General features: G+C 40.6%; 1 protein-coding gene across 1 annotated transcript; it reads right to left on the bottom strand.

The window, feature by feature from the left end:
- Positions 1-313: 313 nt before the first annotated feature.
- LOC139721324 (glutamate receptor 1-like) lies at positions 314-16,715 on the bottom strand. Its single transcript, XM_071632642.1, has 10 exons — positions 16,598-16,715; positions 7,839-8,012; positions 6,870-7,124; positions 6,225-6,403; positions 5,783-5,836; positions 4,895-5,218; positions 4,370-4,477; positions 3,595-3,726; positions 2,342-2,611; positions 314-1,534 (listed from the first exon to the last, which is right to left on the bottom strand). The coding sequence occupies exons 1-10, from the start codon at positions 16,713-16,715 to the stop codon at positions 314-316; spliced, it is 2,835 nt and encodes a 944-aa protein (XP_071488743.1).
- Positions 16,716-20,767: the final 4,052 nt, after the last annotated feature.

Raw genomic sequence — 20,767 nt, forward strand, 5'->3', positions numbered from 1 at the left:
AATTTGACAGTAACCGTTTTAAGGCAATGGTGCAATATTTTTGTGTGAATAAGAAATAGAACATTAGAAACAATCATCGAAGGCAAATAAACGAAGCACAAGTTGTCAAGGCAAAGATATGGTTTAAATGAACATGCGCATTTTCATCCTTTAGAGTAACTAATGCAAATGTACGTGATTATGGTATCAAAGTCCATTTTCAGCAATCCATACAAGGGAATGAATATCTCACACATAAAGCTGTCTAGGAATGAAAATGTTTCATTTGAACTGTGTGTGTGTGAGTGTGTGTGTGTGTATGTATGATAGGAGGTTAAATCCACAACTTTCCTTCACCTCCTCCCCCTCCACCACCGTTACTGCTACCAACTCCTCCTGATATGGGAGTCTTAGACTGTCCTCCTCCTCCATTCTTCTTTGCGGATCTTCCACCAAATCCTCCACCACTACCACTTCCTCCTCTCGTGTTGCTTTCCTTTCCTGAGCAACCATACACCACCAATTCCAGTACGAAGATCAGGATCGAAATGGCGAAACCGAGCATCAAGAAGAAATACAAGCCCTCCAAGTCATACACGCTGAAAGAGAACAGACCCTGTCGTTCGTAGCGAGTCAAGTTCCTGCAGCGGTGTCGCCAGCCCCTGTCCAGGCCCCACCACTCCCTCTGCAAATCTTCCAACACCCCAGTGTCTCTCAAAGTCTCTATAGCATAGGACAGGTGATCACCCAGCGGAGAACCCGGCGCCACGGCCATGGCGTAAGTACTGCGATCCACGTATCCACCACTTACGATCAAGTCGCAAGGGCGGTTGCTGGCTGCATACTCCAGTTCCCTAGCCTCTCCCAGGAAGGCGTACTTCCCGTTGCTGTTGCGTACTCTCTCAATGCCCATGGTAGTGTTCTCCACGTAGACGGAGGGCGAGGCGTAATACATGCGATCCCAAATGCGAGTGTAAGCGGGTATTCCGGCCTTGAAAAGATACCAATGGATAGAGCCGTCGTATACAGTACCGATCTTTACGTCACCTTGGTTGACGAGGTCATCCGGACTCTTGATGTAGACAAGGCGCTTGTTTGTGTTGATCTTGCCGGGGAGATTGAAGAGGTAGACGAACACCATTACCAGTACGAAAACCCACCAGAAGGCCGTCAGAGTGTGGCCGGCATTTGAGCGAGGACCGTGGTCGTAGCCTTGGAAGAACAGGGTCGTCGTGCAGTACCAAAGGGAGTTCTTGAAGTTGAAGTTACGTCCGTTCTCCTCCTCCACTTCGCCACGTTCGGCCGCAGCCTTCCACTCGTAAGGATCGAAGTAGTTGATGAGTGCAAGCACCCCTGCCACGATCAGGAAAGTCCCGAGGTTGACGAACCAGACTTCGATGGCCAATGGATGGAGGAAGCGGAAGGGGTTGTGCTCGATGTAGTTAGGGTTCTTCAGGAGCAACTTGATACCTCCACTCATGAAGGAATCTGTAAAGTCGACATCCTTCAGACGCTCCTTGGTAATCGTGATGGGGGCGGCAGCAATGTCAGCTTTCTGTTTCGGAGATGATAACATAAGGGACACATTTTTGAGAACAACAATCAGGTGTGATTTTAAGAGACATCCGATGACACAACATGCTAATTTTACAGTCAGTTATGAACTTTCTTTGTAATGAAAAGCGTGACAGGTACATGAATAGATGATGTGCTTCAGGAGCGCAGGGGGTTCGAAATCTCTTAAACACATGCACTTATTCCTAAAACTGATCTGATTTATCGTGGGTTTTTTTGGTTAATATGTAGGGATTGCGTTAAGATGGCGGACAGTGCCTTATTGTCTTCTATGATGCCAAAAGTATTCCATTCCATTTCATTACATTAATGTCCACATTAAGATCACAATCATCGCAATTTCAAGGTATGATATAATAATGTTATGGAGGGGGACCGATAAAATCCAATTAGGCTTGATGGAAAGAGCCCCAAAGTACATACTAGACAATAGGGGTTAAAAGGTATATAAAATACAAATGGTACACAAATAATAAAGAGGTACCAAAAGTATTGGCAGAGTATGAGTTATTACGTTGCTATTTCAAGAGAATGCGTCAGAAGTTACATATGAATCGCTGCCATATGACTTGGAGTTTTGCATTTGGTAGATTATTCGATAAGATGGGACCTTGATAGAAACGTAACACAGCTAGTACTCAGAGGCTTAACTCTTTACTACGATACTACAGACTCCGCAGGACGGGAAGAATAATGTCACAATCACACAAAATAAAAATTCACACTCAGGCGGACACACTCCTTGTTCACATCACCCTGCCATCGACTAGCCGATGTGTATCTTTACCTTTCTGATCACTTCTCCGATCATGCCGTCCCACTCTTTGCTGTACTTGCTCTTGTGTCCGTACTTGCCGTCGGGGACGAGCTCGACTTCGTACTCGAAGTCGATACCGCGCATGTAAGCCTTGATTCTGCTGAGGAGGTCCATGATATAGCCGTCATACCGGTCGTTACCAGTGTAGGGGCCTGTCTGAATTTGCCGTTTGTAAACACCGGTGTTCTGCTGCCTTCTAATAGCCAAGTAATTCTCTCTCTTGAACAGGAACGGTTCCGCCTGAAGGATGCAAGAGTGAAACCCACAGAGTCAATAACCATGAGAGTATAAAGTGACGTATAGATGTAATCTTTACACAATGTAAGCAAGGTAGGTAATTAAACTTACCAGGATGTCGTATTTCTAGTGTTTAAAACCATTTTGAGAATATGCAGAGTATGAGCTCCCTCTCCGTATTTCTGAGTTATCAATCAATGCCGTCCTACGCTATGATTTTCAATCTCATTTTGCTTGAATGAAGAAAAAACTTATTTGGGTCCAGTTCCGTGTGTATCATTGTCCATAATTCATCTTTCGACACTAACATTTTGCTCTGGTGGCCCTTTCGTCCCACTGAAGTCTTTAAATTCGAGTTGTTGTTGTTTTTTTTTTTGCCCAAAACGAAAATATATTGGCTCTTAAAGGGGATGGCTAGTAACTGATCAGTGGGAATCAGTGGGAATGCTGGAGGATGATTGTTCCAATCCTTGTGTGATTCATTTAAGAGTACATTATATATCTATTGTTGTGTGAAAATTATTTGCTTCAGAATGGTCTCATATTCAATTAATGTGCAGATTAATGTTTCCAGGTTAGCGTGCCTGGTCAGTGACGGGGCATTGGTCTGCACATTACTTGAAAATGGGACCATTCTGAAGCAAATAATTTTCACACAACAGTAGACATATAATGTACTCTTAATTGAATCCCACAAGGATTGGAACAATCATCCCTCAGCATTCCCACTGATTCCCACTGATCGGTTACTAGCCATCCCCTTTAATGAGAGGAAACCTGTAACAGTCCATTTCCACTATTAGCTACCAAAATGGGCCACCAAAAGATAGCCTTTTTGGAAATTTGGTGGCCAACCATCATTTTTTTTTTTGTTTGGCCCGGGGCCACCGCTGTTGTCGAGCAGTTATCTGCCAAAATCCTAGGTAACACTATTTGCCACAAAAACCAACAACCTGCCGACGCTACTTTATGTAAGAATAATTTACCTCGATGGAGACGATCTTGATCCTACGGTCGTTGCCATAGTTGAAGTTGGTCACGTTGAGACGACCCTCATTCTCCCACTTTCGATCCCAGGTGTCTTCCCAGTAAGGTATGTTCTGCGTCCAGATCCCACGCTGTAAGGAGCATAGATATGGCAGACAAATCAATGAGATTGCCCTGCGATCTCTACCACAGTGAAGATTGTCTGATCGATGCCATATAAGTGATTATTTTATCCCACATTGATGTTTTTTTCTGCATCTCATCGCACAGTCCCCACCTAATACAGGTACTCATGAAATCACCGTTAGCATCGTTGGGTTATAATAATTACATTGGAGGTAAGTGCACCATTGCGTATGCAAGATTGTCGCAAGGCACCCACGACCAATGGGTGTAGTTTGTTTTCATTGAGTATCTGAAATGTTTGCCCGGTAAGAAACTTATAGTACATTCTATACGTAACCCTGAGTACTTCTCTTTGAGCCGTTAAAGACCCCCCCCCCCCCAAAAAAAAAAAACAAAACAAAACAAAAAAAAACAAAACAAAACAAAACCAACCAAACAAACAAATAAAAAACAAAAAAACAAAAAACAAAAAACAAAAAAACAAAAAACAAACAAAAAAACGAAAAAAACCCACACAAACAAACAAATAAACAAACAAACAAACAAACAAACACAAAAAACACAATAACAATAACAAAAACAAAACAAAAACAAAAACAAAAACAAATGGAGAGAGAGGAAAGATCAAGGAATGTCACGTGTACTTACTATCTGGTGAACAGACTCTCCCTGTCCGCTGTAGATGGTGATGGTGTAGTTGATTCTGTCTCCATATTCATTGAAGGCAACGTTTCCTGTGATCCCTTCAAAACTTATCTGTAGGGGGAATAGCAAGTTATCTATCAATCACGAGCTGCAGACAGATACACATTTATACGACTCTGAAGGAACAACAACTATTCTTGCTAAAACACACCTACAATGACATTGATCTTTGTCATTATTGTCATAAACGTTAATATTTTTGTAAAGTTTCATCATCATCATCATCATCATCATCATCGTTTTACGTCGTTATGAATGTATAATAATTATGCAGTCAATTGTAAAAATGTATTACCATAATACTAATACCATGTTATATAGAGTTGAGCAAGTAAGAACATAATATGAAGGTTCAAAGAAATTGTTGGTGATATTGGATTTTTTTAAATAAACCAACATGGTTATGTATTATGATATGTACATTTAATCGGAATAGTTTAAGGGAATGAAAGCAAGATATGAACTTACATTTTGCATGTATCTGGTCAAGACGTTTTCGGCCACAGGGGATGGGGAGGAGGGGCAGGCCGGCATGGGGGTGTCTCCGGGCAACACAGAGCTACCAACCACGCCTTCGTCTTCCCTGTGCAAGCGGTATTTTCTGAGGGCGTGCCCGATGGCGATCACGGCGTCGTAGGCGTTGCGTTCACGGAACTGCCACTCGGTGAACTGGGAGGAGCCTACAGTGGGCAGAGCATACTGCCAGTCTCTTGTATAGTTCATGTTGAAGCGGGTGATGTAGGCATTCGTGTCTTCCAATGTCTCCCGGAAGTTCCTATCCATCGCCAGGTCCTGTCGGTAGAATCAATCACCATGTCATTCTACTGATATTCTAGCTGTCCATAGTTTTGCACTGGGGTTATTATGCTAATCGAAGTTAACTCCGTGCATTAGACTGTTTTCGTTGTAGCGACAGTCAGTAAGATAAATAAGTAGCATCAATAAACATATATGTCTCTCAATCGTTATGGTATAGTATCATGATGAAAGCAGTCAGGTAGTGATAACGGCAGTCGATATAGTACGCCAGGACTCGCGATACTTGAAATATAGGTAAGGCAGTGACAGTAGCTACAGGTACTCATATTCAGAGCAGAAGTAAATTCACTATATTCATAGACATGGGATAGTAAAGAAAATAAAGAAGGACGAGTAGAAGGAGGGAGAAAAGACAAAGGAAAAGAAGGAGAAGAAGGAGAAGAGGTGGAGGTATCAATCGCAGTTATGGCAAAAGAGCTGGGAGCAATCATAGAAATAAGAATGGTTATTTCTTGAGGTTAGATGTAGTGCAGAGTTGATGTATCCTATCTAAAATTATTCATTTGGTGAGGAAGATAAGATAAGGGGAGAACTCACCAAATTTCCGATCATCCAGGTATATTCAGGACCCATTATGCGCAGCTCGATAGCCTGTTCAAAATAGGTAATGAACAGACATTTGTTTTTCAATAAAATTTCCTCTCATCATTGGACACTCTCCTTTACTTTCCTCTTCAGCACAGACTTTTGACATTTCCGGAAACGAACTCAACGCACACTTTACGATTTCATGTCAGCATACCGTTGCACTGACAATGAAAAAAAAAAATGATGAGCAAACTTAAAATCAACACGAGGAATACAAAATACAATTAGCATGGATGCCGTGAACAAACAACCTCTACATCACACTGCCATACAGTCATTTCTCTCGTATGAAGACAAAGGTTCCTTGTTTTCACGCGAATCATTGAGGCGTTATACACATATTCCTTCTCAATTATTTGGCAAATACATAACCCAACATCCAATTTCTTACCCTGTTGATAGTTTGTCTTAGAATGTCCTCAGAAGAACACATGATGAAGATATTTCTGGTCTTCTCGCCGACAATGGTGGGCACGTTGTTCTCGAAGTCATCTTCGTCGATCACGACCGTGGTCACGTTCCATGATTCACCTGTTCCGAACTCGAGCACGCCTTCCATATTGGCAAATGCTGTAATAAAATGTTTTAAAAAAGCTTTAAAACACGCGAATCACAATTCCATAATTTTACTAGACTGGAAAAGTAATGTCACTTTTGTCGAAAACAAAAAGAACACGCAGAACATGAAATGATAGATTGTGTGATAAGGATATGGAAGCAAACTTTACAAGAGTAAACTCATGTAATATGAGAACGACTTTTTTTCCCCCGGTAATCCAAACTATTAACGTACACGCGTTATCAAATTGCAGCCTATATAGGGTAAACTCGGACTGGACTGTCAAAAAACAGTGACCAAACATTTTACGTTTTGGTTTCTGTAGGGTTTCATCGTTTGTAGATATGCTTACCATCAAAATCATCAACACATGCACAATATCCGTGTGTATCTACAAAGATACTTTATAATTACATAGATTCTGGGAGATTAAAAAACATATACAGCGTAAGAATATTGGACATTAAATTGCCTTACCCGATCCATCGTCATAGAGGAGAATAAAACTTCTCCATGCGAAGTATGTCAGGACGTCAATATAGAAATCCGTCATGTCTTCTGGGGTGGGATACATCTTGAACGCGGTCGAGCCCGACCCAAAGTTTCCCTGATCAATGGATACGATCGGGTTGGAGCCGTGGCTGACAACGGCTGCGATGTCATCGCTGTCTTCGCAACGATCACGGGGCAGAATCAGCGCCGATATCTGTTCGGTGGCGATATGGTTACAAGCTGGAAACGTAGAAAGAATAATGCAATGGGCTCGTCATTATCTTTTGCTTAAATAACAAAGAAACAATTTCCTTAAAAAAAAACACACCAAGAAACATTCTGGGAAATGTTGATTATGCATGCAAGATACAAAGCAAAGGTACAAGCCTTTCTCAGAGACTGTTGTCAAACGAGTTACCTTGACAACATTAACAAAACCCACACTTTCAACAAGCACGGACACACACACACACACACACACACACACACATGGTTGATCATTACAGGAAGTTATTGAGTATCAGTATTTGATTTGCATTCAATCTTATTTCTTCAGTCTACTTAGGTTCTTACAATTCACATGCCTTCTGCATGCACTATAAACACGTCAACGCTCACCTAATTACAGTATAAGAACATTTCAATCCTCTCAGGTGAATGTGTAGGCCTATATGCATAGCCACAAGGATGATCAAGGGAAAAGCACATCTTTTCCCATATGATATCATGGCATCTCATTTGTTTCTATGTCACTGTTTGTTTGTTTGTTTGTTTTTCAAATGTGTATGCTGATAAGTCTTGAATAACCCGATAACCCATATCGTTCTTTTATCGGGCTATGCCTATACCGCCAGGTCAATGACAACAGTTGGCCATGGATATATCAATTTCCAATTAAGTTGCTTTTACCTATAATTAGTACGAGTGACTACGTCAATTTTTCTGTGGACATACCTTCCGTTAACCCGACGTAGACTGAGTTACTCGAGATGGTATTGTCGTGGTCGATGAACTCGAGACTGTGGATGCCACCGAGAAAGGTTTGATTCCTGTTGACGTAGAGCACCCCGTCATTGATCACGTTGCGGTAGACGTTGTTGTATCCCGTTTCACTGCCAAACATGGCACCTGTAATAATTAGAAAGAGATTTGAGCAATCAGTACGTTGGAACTCGCAATTGCTCTCCTCGTCTAGTCCCAAAAATGATTTCTGTAGTTTGGATGGTGTTGTATGGTGTCATCTTGAAATGTTTTATTAATCGTTACCATTCCACAGGGCAGTGTATTTTTGTTCACATGAGCCCTTTGCTTTTCATATGTGATTCTTTGTTTCTGATGCAGACCTTTCAAAAGCCTCCATATTGATAATTCAATTAAGACAACAATGTAAATGATAATCTCTGAGGCAAAAATTACTCGAGGATTAGATAGGTTTAATTTAGATGAAGAACGCTGCTGACAATCCGTGCCTTCAATCTTTTGCTGCAAATTCTAAATCCAACCGTCTGCATTGATGGTGTGTTGTAGCCCCATGGTCGAAGGAAAGCAAGCATTAATTTCGTCACATTATCATATCGACCACTTGTTTGGGCAGTTTGGTCGACCCTATTGGACACCCCAACAAAGAGAATGTGAAAGATGCAAGTCTCCCCTTAGTCAAAAGAGATAATGTGAAATAAGTAAATATTTCCATAGTCACTGATACGGCCGGAAGTTAGTCTTGTGACAAATATCAAATTATCCGCAAAGTCAACATACCAACTTTTGTGTTATTCTATCAAGTGATTTCTTTAGTGATGGCTAAATGTGACGATATCGTGACATGTTCGCTAACGTACATAAACGTCACGATTAAAGACATGTCTTTGTTTCTTTTTTATTGGACCAAAAAATCTCTGAGTAGGGTGCAAATAGACTAAGTACGGCCCTGAGTTCGTTTGCTAATAAGGATTAGTTTCATGATGAATGATAAGTATTGCTCAGTTATGTCCTGCAAAGTCCGATGAACTGATTTTCCTGGAAACTCAATCAATGTCTTCCACTAAGACCTTCTCTATAGGCTTTCTCTATTGTCAATGTGCGGTGACCGACTTCCCGTACTACTGTACATTTATTTTCCACCTTGATCCATGACACGCTAACTGGTCATAGAAGTCTTCAGCCATTGTATCCCGATGGATGGAGGGGTAGTCAGAGAAGCCGTACCAATCGAATCCTGCTTTAGTAATATGCAACGTGATAACCGGGAATCCTGATAAACACACGCATTTTCATCACTTTGGAATCACATGGGGTAACGAGAATAATCATTCTTCTACTGTTAATGACAAATTCTGGATTTATGAGTGGGCACATCGCATGCAGAAACTCAACAGAAAGGGGATGGGGTTGGGTTCGGATAATGAAGCAAAATGTTCAGATATCATACTTGATTGAGTTGATAGAAAAAAAAAATGATGGAGCAGTTTTAACAAAAGCCCGGATACAAGAAAGAAATGTTGAAATGGTGGGTGTACCTCTTTGAACAAAGGGAACAATAGAAAGTCAGGGTGAAACACAGGTTAGTCATACCGCATGGCTTTCTGACTTCACTTCTACATAATGATATGATCAAAATGACCTCTGATTGACGCGGACGCACAATGCTTGTTTACACCAGAAACAGACTTCGTGAGGTACGACTCTATCGCTCTTGGGCACTTGGAATGACAACGCGCTGCTTTTCTGTAGATTTATTTTTGGGTTTTTTTTTTGTTCTTTTTTATTCATTTTTAGTAAGTTTTTATTTATTTAGTTATGACACCACGTGAAGATGTTTTCCTAGAATACCTCTCTCTTCAAGTACATTTTCGAGATTGGTTTATCTTGAAACACCAAGTACTACAGACGTCACAGTACAATAGAAGAGGCCGGAGATAAACACATATTTCATCATTCGCAATGTGGTGAAGATGAGGTGACTGATCCAAAGCAGAGAAATAGGTCGGAGAAACGAAGGCAGGAGAATTCCTGCTCTAAATGCACTGTGGACTTTCAACATGGGATAGGGGGGATCATTGTGGTTTGGTGAGGAGGTCAAGAGGAGTCACATTAGTTGGATGAGGAGAATGTCGTGGTCAAGACCGCATCAAAGGGGGTTACTCGGGCAGCTTGCCAACTGAGTGAGAGCCCCACCCTTCTTCCAACTTCACTTTCTTCTTCTCCGTTACCATTGATTTCCATGAAGTAGAGGGTCAATGGTCTTCAATTCGAAAGCCTTTTTGTGTCAGTGTCACAACTATTCTGGTTATAAACACTCTCCAACTCTCGTCTGCTTTAACTCCAGATGACAGCAGCACGCTCACGTACCTAAACGGGTTAACCACCTTGGTACACACCTCTTCTTCTATTGTTGGCGCATCTGTGTATTTTACCCAATACCTGTACAGCTCGTAATCGTATACTATTCGTCAAAGTCATAAATAACAATGTAGCCCACCGGTCGAACTTATTCTAAACTTAATTTGACGGCGTAGGTTGTTCATCAAATCCATCCAGTTCCCATCAAGAACACTATCGTAGACGCTATTGAGAGGTTACTTAAATGAGATGTAATTGCTAAACATGATGTCTTATTTCATTAACTTTATTAGTTGTGAGTCACCACGAGTGTGTACTGAAAAAGAATACAGTCAACTACAGATGATAAATATTCTGTCCTGTTATGTTGAAACAATTTGAAAATTCGTCAATAGCCCAAAACGTGACAACTACTACAGTACTCAGTAATATACAAAACCACAGTAACCAGACCTTAACGTGTAATGAAGTAATCATGTTTATATTCGTATTTATTGATAAGCAAAAAACTAATAATATAAATCAACGATGTAATCTGGGAGGCGGTATAAAGGGCGACAGTACTTCTTGCTGTGTTTCACACCTCTCCCCCGACAACTACACAAAATATCTTGCCTCAGTAATACTTTCTCTCTAACTTTGCCTTCTCATATTTCCACTCCCCCGCCCATTTTTGCAAAATAAGTCATCTTAAAAACCCAATGCAAATTCTATGGAGAGGAGAGGTCAGAAGCGTTGAAATTGAGGTCGCTTCAAGTGTCGGGATTTCAGATAATATTTCCAATTAGCGTCATCGCGCGCCTGTGCCCGACTTCGGTCACTGGCACGATGGGGTAAGGCGGCCGGAGAGAGCCCGTCGGTTCAGGCATCCTGTCGCGCTTTGAGCTATCAGAAGCAGTGCTGCCTCACACCTCAGGGCTACCAGTTCATTTCCGCTCCCTTCCTCTAATGTGTTCTCTTGAATGTGTTTCCTTTTTGATATCACAAACATTCATTGCGTGATTTGGCATTCAGGGTGACTTGAGTAAAATGAACACCGAATCAAATAAACAAACCAGTATAAACCAAAGAACCACGAAGATTTCGCTAATCTCACGTGAATTATTAAGAACGTTATTACGGACATTATTAGCATCGGAGCTGAAAAGGGTAATTTTAAAGACATAAATGCATTACCTGTCCTCCTTCTACCTCTCAAAATGAATAATTTTAAACTCGCCTCCCTTGCAACGACTAAGCAATGATACCTTACTCCGAGATGAATAGGTCTTATTATAGCCGGTACATTATTCTAAGGATGCTCTTCATAATTTCTGACCAGTATTACAATGGGTCAATTGTGAGACATCGACGTAAACGGTGCAACTAATCTACATTGGTGATAATGACCAATATTACAATTTCGTGAACACACGAAACTTTACATGTTCTAAATCTATTTAAGGGAGTTTTGGTCGATGAATGAAATTGTACATTCCTCGGCTTGTTTGACTTTGCCGTTTTTAATAAAAACGATGTCATAACACTTTGTGGAGTTTCCCTTTAATGCGATTTAGGACCTTCACATTCATTCCCTTTTCGTTTGGTGATGACTCCCAGTCACAGACACGGCTGATTGGTGTCCAACCCTGACTCTACCAGCAACATCTATAGTACTACATATTTACAATGTCAGTAATAAAACAGTAGTATTAAGACAGAAACATGCATCCAATCTTTTAACTCTCGTATCACGATTCTTTCATGAACACGGCCTACAAAAATTTTATCAAGCCGAAATCCCATTATCTCATGAAAGTGACTGATGTTATGCATCCATTTAAACGTTGATGGAAAGGAATGGATTGAAATCTTCAAATTTCAGCGCCACAGCAGGAGGCATTTGAGGCAAGGTTTGACAGCTGCTTTTTTGACATAAAAGTCATCTACAGGTAGAGCTTACAACGAGGTGACGATATGAAACGTTCTCACAATGATGTACAGTTCAAACTTCGTGGCGACATGTATGTTTTGGGCAACAGCGTCTTCTCGGACATGACATTACATTGTACTTATGTTTGTTTGCTGCCAGCTACTTTCTCTCTCTGTTGATTCCGAAGTCTTATCGGGAAACTTTTTGTGCTTGTCCGTCTTGTTTATTTTGTTTCACATTTAGAGAGATGGTCCGAGTATCGCAGTCTTTTTCGAGGGAAAGTTAAACAACTGCGTGCCCCATTTCTTTCCAACTGTAAAAACAAGAACGTTTTCCGCAGGCTCGAAGATGTTTAGAAGGGAGCTATCTGCATTTGGAATGTTTAAAGGAGTTGTCAGCGCTTTAGTGATTGATTGAGGATCGGTGCATATAAAACACAATTGTAATAACATGTCTGTCAACATCTTCTGCTATCTTATTGATGAATGGTCACTCTTGAAAGCCTCGTGTTAAGCTTCTTTTGTGGGTTTTGAGTTCGTCATCCGCTCGCATTGGTTTTACCACGGACTTTGCAAACTTTTGGGTCACTCTAGAAATGCCAGCAGAGGTACTATGATATCTGACTCGCGCTCGCTATATCTTTACGGATATACACTTTAATTTGCGTGTGCAGTTATGTTGCTGGTACAGGACAAATCTATTGTAGATGGCATAAACTCCTGGTTTGCACCAAAGAGCAGTATTGACGAGGGGGTATTTGATGTCTCCTGACATGTTGTAATGTTACAGATGAATCATGTGATAGCAAGAGATAAACTTTACTTTGATTTCTCAAATGACCGTTTTCACACATCTAATTGTAACGAATACGTTGGGTTGTTAAGTGGCTTTTCATATTATGTTTTCTCTGCTTGCATTGCTGCTTTACAAGAGTGAAGTGGTAAGGTGGGTGGGGGATCAAGGAAGTAAAGGAGAGCTAGTAACTTAAATGTGAATGTGAATGCTCACATGATAAATTAAAAGATTTCGACAGAAATAGTGGGAGTGGGAGGGGAGATGGAGAAAAAGAGGGAGAAAATAAACGATTGAACGCTGACAAAAATTAAACACTATCAAAAACAAACACAAAGGCAACAACAACAACAAAGTAACGTTTCCGTTGCTCGCAACCTGGTACAGAAGAGTTGAACTCAAGTTCGTCTCGTTATTGTTTTCCTCGAACTCATCAAGCGGGACGGTTAGCCCGGTCATGGTAATCACATTGTCGTTGACTCTGACTACCAATTATCTCGCTGAGGAGGTTTGCTGTTGTTATTTTGTGTACATTCCTCCAAGATTTGGGCATTCGCGTAAGGCTGGAGGACATGGCTCAGTAGGTCTATTCACTTCCTCCCGCCATTGTTCGCCGGGGGCCAACTCATCATTTTGTGCCTTCAGATCTTCTGGAATACAGCCATAGGACTCTCATGTGAGAAGCACCACACCATGCAGAATTCAATGAGTAATGACTACTTCAACCACCACGACATCCTATAATAGGTGCCCTTGTGCCTGGAGTACAACTCCTTACCCCTCCCCCTGGCGTTCGACGACGAATAATAATTTTGCGTTGTTGATAAATCTTTACACGAGATCGTCTGAAAAAAATGGAATAAAAAAGCTTTCGTCACCAACATTGTGCCTGCTACAGTTTACATCGCCTCGAATTTAAGCCCCGACATATTGCCCGAGTAGGTTGGTCCTTGACCCAAAGCTTGACATTCTGGTGAGGGTCACTGGTATCAGGCGAGGCGCACACGGCTATTTCATTTCCGTTCTTGAATTATCCATTGCCAGCATTGACCACTCGATCATAAATCTGAAATTCAAGAGCCACCAGGGTACGCAAATGCGTTTCAGACTTCGTGATGATTTTGACCCTGCTCGCCATAATTCCCTCTTATTCTCCCATCCCACTATCCTGAACAATGGTTCCAGGGATTAAATCTAGAAGTTCTGTGAGGAGACTTTTGAACATCTAACTTTTCCTAATACGTCTATATCTATGTCTATATCTGTATCTATCTATATTCATTTTAGCAGGACTTATATACATGTTTATCCATCAACAATCTGTCTATACTTTAGCGGGCAGGTATCTGGAAAGCTTAAAAAATGTACTTATGAAGACTCTCCACTGTAACTTTACAGACAATCTACATCATGCCTCCATTTATCTATCTATCTATCTATCTATCCATCTATCTATCTATCTATCCATCTATCTATCTATCTATCCGTCTATCAATCTATCTATCTATCTATCTACCTGTGTATCTGACTATCTTTATATCTAACTATTTATCTATACATGCATCTATCTATCTATTCATCCATTAATCTGTTAGTCCTCTAACTATTGATCAGTCCCTACGCCTTCCTGGCCTCACTTTCTTCCCATTAATCTAAACGATCCGTTACGCAGGATTAACATGTGGGTGTAATCCGCCTGGTTCGCTCTGCTCATTCTGTAAGACAAGAATTTGAAGAAAGGGTGTACTAGCTCCATGGTTTTAGAAACCATCATGACCACTTTAGTTTTGGGGTAAGACTTAACCTCAGCTAAATCCCAAGTTCCTCATAATTTAGAGAGGAGAGAGAGAGAGAGAGAGAGAGGGGGGGGGGGGTGAAAGAGAGTGGAAGAGAGAGAAAGAAAAAGAGAGAAAGAAAGAGAGACAGATGGAGAGGGAGTAGGGATGCGAAAGGCCCCGAGGGGTGGGTCATACCAACTGATGGTGGCTTGATGGATGGCTGACAAATTTCTAAGAGTCATCCGGAATTCTCTCCATCGGCTTCATATAGTTTTGATTCGAAGTTCAGCCAAGGTATATCAAAACAAATTCCATAAGGGATAGCAGGAGAAAAAGAAATCAACAAGCTACCAAAATATGTTTACGGTTGTTCCGTCGATGACCATGTAGAGCGCAATAGTGTGCTGTTGTTCACCTGTGAAGTACCTTAACTCGATGCCTTGGTTGCCTTGGATACTCCAATACCATAGAGAATGTAACATGTAAAAATCATCAATATTTGGTCAGATGAATTAGGTCTACTAGTTTGGTAGATCTCTCTGTGGCTTGTTAATGTTTTGTTTAAATATTTTCATCTTGAAGAATGCATCGTCCCCCTTTCTACGTGCAATCCGCGCCTGACAATGTATTTGCCGTGCGCACACATGATACCTGTTTGGAATTCTGGAAGTCATCACCATTGCAATATTATAATTTATCATGCATAATAAAGGATATGAAGAATGGATGCATTGACAATAAGATAGACAAATTGTTTATAAGACAAAGATATTTGCTTATTGACTAGTCCACTTTCAACATCACAGCGTACAAGTGCATTTTGAGTTTCCAGTGTCTTTTGTTATATGGGCTCCTTTTCTGGGAGACTGAGAACTTAACGTCTGGAGGAACAAAGTGAATGGAATCCCTGGAGTGGAGCATTGTTGCAATCTTCAATTCTACCTTGAAGGGATGCATGAACACATCCTCGCGCGTTACAGTACAGATTAACTAAAGAGACGGACAGACAGACAGGCAGACAGAGTGGCTGAGACAATGTGCACTGACTCAAAGGCGTAATCAGCCTTACAAATTGTTATAGTTAGATCAACCGGCAACCGGCAAGATGAACCGGCAACATCAAATTGCCTTATTTTGTCATTTTTCTATTCACCGTTCACCTCCCCTTCTCTCCCTCTATGTTTCTTTCTCATTTCTTCTGTTCTTTCGTCTTTATATCTCTCAGTCTGCCCATTTCTCATTGGTTCTAGACGATATATCCTAATGATACGTCAACTGCGATGGCGCCGCCAATTTATCCTGAGATCTATTTTATTTCTGACAGTCCACTTCTCCTTGCCAGGTCAACGAGTACACTTTTTCTCTCTCAAACACACATAATCTAGACATATCCCAAATTGTTTGCCAGAGTTCATTCAAGTAAAGTTATACCAATCTGCAGTCATAATCGACGTTCATCGCCAACACTAGCCATTAAGTATCACGAAATAAGATGAATGTGAGTTTTAGCCGTTGTCATGATGACATTTACTATCCCCTCCCCCCACGCAAATTGAATTACATCTTTAACTACCGAATCAAGACGAACCTTTGTTTGTAAAAGTTCCGGTGACAACACATGATTCATACTTAGGTTGACAATGAGCCGTCTCTTTTGTCTTTGTATATGATTATATCATATAATATATACAATATCGTGTTGCCTGCAACCTAGATTTTATATAAATTTCGATGAGTTTACAATTTTTGTCTTTGTAATGTGCCAATCAATGAAACACATGCCCTACGGACGAGCTGCTACACTGTCTGACTGTCAAAAACTGTAGCCTACTAAACTATTCATTTGACAAAGATGTGATGGCATAAAAGATAAAGACACAAGGGTTACTTACTTATCCCGACGGTCGCTGCATCGCAAGCCAACGAGCCGAGCCAGATGATTGCCAAAAATTGCACAATTCCAGGGATTTTTGATGGCGTCTCCCGACGGTTCCTCCGCCGAACTGCCATCTTCTCCAGCTGTTCAATCAACGAGTTTCTTCACTCTGGTTTTCTTCTGTGTATACCCTCCTTTGCACAAGTATCTTGAAGAGTTGATTACCACCTTCCACTAAAACAAATTATCCAAAATGCCTTTTCTTTCTTTTCACAGTTTTGGAATGCTTTTGGAGAATGCTTGGAAATAATGAAACCGCGAAAACTGGCTTATCCAGGAGTTCCTCACACTCCACTTGACTGAAGCGCGATTTGAGTGAGTTTCGCACCGAACCTTCGGAGCGCAGTGCCGCGCAGTTATTTGCAAAGAAAAAGAAAGGGAGAAAAAAGCATAACCCACTCAGGTGGATCAACGTAGTCTCACCCGGAGGACGTGACTGAAAAACATAATCTTGCTTTCGTGTTCTCCCCTGTCCCTTTTTATTCTTTTATCGCTTTTCAGCGAGTCACTCTATATAATGGCAAAGCTAATGATAAGTAATCAAATGCTGTTTGAATCTTGTGTGATTGGGAAATATGTTCTATGGATCGGAGACTTGAAAGAGGCTCTGGTTCAACAGCAGGACTTTGTCACCATCGACACATCCATTCACAGGGCAAATCACCGCCTTCGTGACCGTCGAAAGAAATCTTAATATGCATTTCTTTCAGTGATCACAATAACAGTTTCCTAAACTGTAATCAGCACAAATATTGATATTGATTTGTAAAGTTAGAAAGCACCAGGATAACTAATATTGCCATCGATTTTATAAAGCATTGGACGAAAAATAGTGCGGCGTATGAATTTGGTTTTAAATACTCTATGATTCTATTCATCAGATGACAGAAGGGGACAGCTGCATTTCAGAAAGGGGTTAGAGGGGGTCACTCCGTTGTGAGGGAACGCTTGGAACATCGTATGGCCACTCTAAAAGCGAATAAAATGTTCATAACCGACTGTGTTGTAGGCTCTACGTTGTCCAGTATTATGCGCGGGTCAAACCTCATGCTTACATTTGCTAAATGGAATCAAATCTAAATTTTAAGCAGGTATAGTGTTCGAAGTTTGACAACACGGAATGCGTCTTACCCTCTTTAATGAATCGTATTTCCCAATAACGAATCAAACAGATATGACATTCCTGTGAGCAGGCATAAAAGATGAAATCCTTTTGAGTGTTCATTCTATTTCGCAATCTTGACTATTATCATAAGGCGCTGTCTACACCTTTAATCATCTTGTTTTAGTTAACGGCCACTGTATGTCAACACTGTATAGTGACATGTTCGTTTTCATTTTTCGTATTTCCACGTAGGCCATCGGGAAAACGTCCTACAGGTGTTTCTTTCTTCGTTTAGTTAATAACAAATTGATAAAAAGAATGTACTCCATAACGCATTTCCAATACGTTCAAATGGGTCATTTACTATCAGTATTTGTTTTGACTCATTTATTTCTGTCATTCATTAAGGTTAATCCGTGCTGGAATCGGCATTTTAAAAGGTCTTCGCAGGTATACATTTCCAAAGATGCCTCTAATTGGTGGTACAGCTGTATTACATAATCTCGTTTATGCATTTATACAGGTATATCTTTCTCTGTCTCTCTCATATATATGTGTGTAAATATATATATATAACTTTAATACGCGTAGTATTTCAGCGATTGGACTTTTTGTACTCTACAAGGACTACGATATTCAATTCCCAATTATTGTTCGTGTCTTGTTTAGATACTTTTCCTGACATACATGGCAACACGCGTCAACAACGTATACGTAATGGGAGTCATACAAACACTGATCTTCACTAACACTGTGGAACACACACACACACACACACACACACACACACACACACACACACACACACACACACACACACACACACACACACACACACACACACACAAGAATACAGATGGTTTATTTCGGACCGAAAGTCTTCACACTGAAATACAAATCTAAGACGCTTAAATGTTATGAAGACCCAGGCACGGTGGGACTGGGTGTTGTGTGAGAAGCACGTAATCTTAGGACACATTCGTGACTGTGAGACTGGGGAACTTCTGTTGATTGTCTCTGTGTGCCTGCTGGGCAGGGTGCTAAAAAGCTGCAGGGGCTTGTCAAAAGGCTAGCGTCGGGGTCACAGAAAGAATGAAAAGAACCGTGCCACATCCATAATTGGCTTTGATAAAAACTCATACGCGTTCAGAAATGTAGTCCCTTTTGACAAGAGTGTGCGCAAACCGAAGCACCCCCTGTTTGCAAAAACCACTTCAAATCCCAGAGATAATGTAGTTCCTATTCAAAGAAGCGACCTGGTGGTTGTACGCTTGAACGCATCACGCCACTGACAAAGGACAAAACCTTGTAGAGTGCAATGAATCCCGATGTACAGCCGGGTGAACCTACAAACTGACTGTATGCAGTACAATGTACAGCGTACATGCATTTATCTCATGTCAAATGCGGATCTGTTCTCCAGAAGTTTGACTATGACCCCGACAAAACATATAACCTTCATTATTGCTTCTCATTGAATGAAAGGATGTGAATGCGTTTTATAATTCAAAATTAACGCATGATCATAATTGATACATCGCCCCTCCGCCGCAAAAACGAACAAAACAACGACACACCAAAAGCAAATTCACGCACACACACACACACACACACACACACACACTGAAATGACAACAATAAAACTACACGTTAAACAAGAACATTCATGTGACAAGAGACATCATTGGCATAAAAGATGAATTGCTTATAACAGCTATCTGCACAGGGCTTACATGACACTCCATTGTATGTGTGTGTGCGTGGGTGTTTGTGTGTGTATATGAATTAGATTGTATTATGGATAATGTATCTGTCTGTGTGCATGCACTGGTAGCTACTGGTCCCACTTTCATACACGTTATTACGCAATGAAAGCACCAATTGGCTTCATCACTGTGTATGGCGTTCACTCATTGCCAGCGTTTCCGTTTACCCGTCAATGAGATCGACCAGCGGGCATACGCCGGCGCTCTACATTATACTGAATAGAAAGGGGCATGCACTGCAACAATCTATGTAAATAAGCACACTAAAAGACGTTTGGAATCACAGTTTAAAAATCTGTTATTTACTCCGTTACTACAAATAACACAAAGAGAAGTTTGTACATTCTTGAGTAGAATCGTATATGAATTACATATACATACAAAACACACACATATAATGAGAACATCAGAAGTAATTATAAGCAGCAACAACATTATTTTCGATTTGTCGAAATCACCAAAATCACAACTGTTGCATTTGTATTTTCTCTAATGAAGGGATTGGATGCCTGTTAAGAAAACGAGATATACTTCCGAATGCATTTATATTTCTATTACAATGTACTCAGAAATATGACACTGTGGCAAGTATATTACGTTTGAATGAAACAGAAACGTGTTCTGTGCTTGTTGAGGATGAGATGTTGTCTGACTTTACCCTACACAGCTGTGTTCTTTCACTACATCTGCATCTTTCTATTTTATCATTCTTTCCTCATTGTTTAAACAACCCATGATGCAGTCAATGCAAAAAACATGATATGACAGCGACAGGGCACTAATATAGCAACTATTTCTTGACCACTTCAAAGCGTGTGTTTTCTTGGGCAAACTTCGCGTTCTTCGTGTTTCAGTGTATGAAGAGATGACTTTGAGGAGAGAAAGCAATCGATTGAAAGTGCATTGGAAGATTTAGAGTGGTGCCATTATCAATGAAAAGCGATGAAGTGAAGCTAAGGTGATGTGTTGTTTTGATAAGAGTGTAAGCTCGGATCATATAAGCTTGTGTTTTGACAGTCCTACACGTTTACTCAATGTATATTGAGAGAAAAGTTTAAGAAAACCTCAACATAATGTCACTTTTCTACATAAGATATTGAAAAAGTACGAAAAATATATACACACATTTTGTCCATTATCTATGAATTTGTCGATTATTTACATCTCAGTGAAAAAAAAAATAATGTGCAATATTACATTTTCGCTCAATAAAAAGAACAAAGATGCAAGTATAAGCATACATTATGATACATAC

Source organism: Diadema antillarum, unplaced genomic scaffold (genome assembly GCF_040938485.1).
Source record: "Diadema antillarum isolate AM-2024a unplaced genomic scaffold, OU_Dant_1.0 scf00000141, whole genome shotgun sequence".
NCBI lineage: Eukaryota > Metazoa > Echinodermata > Echinoidea > Diadematoida > Diadematidae > Diadema > Diadema antillarum.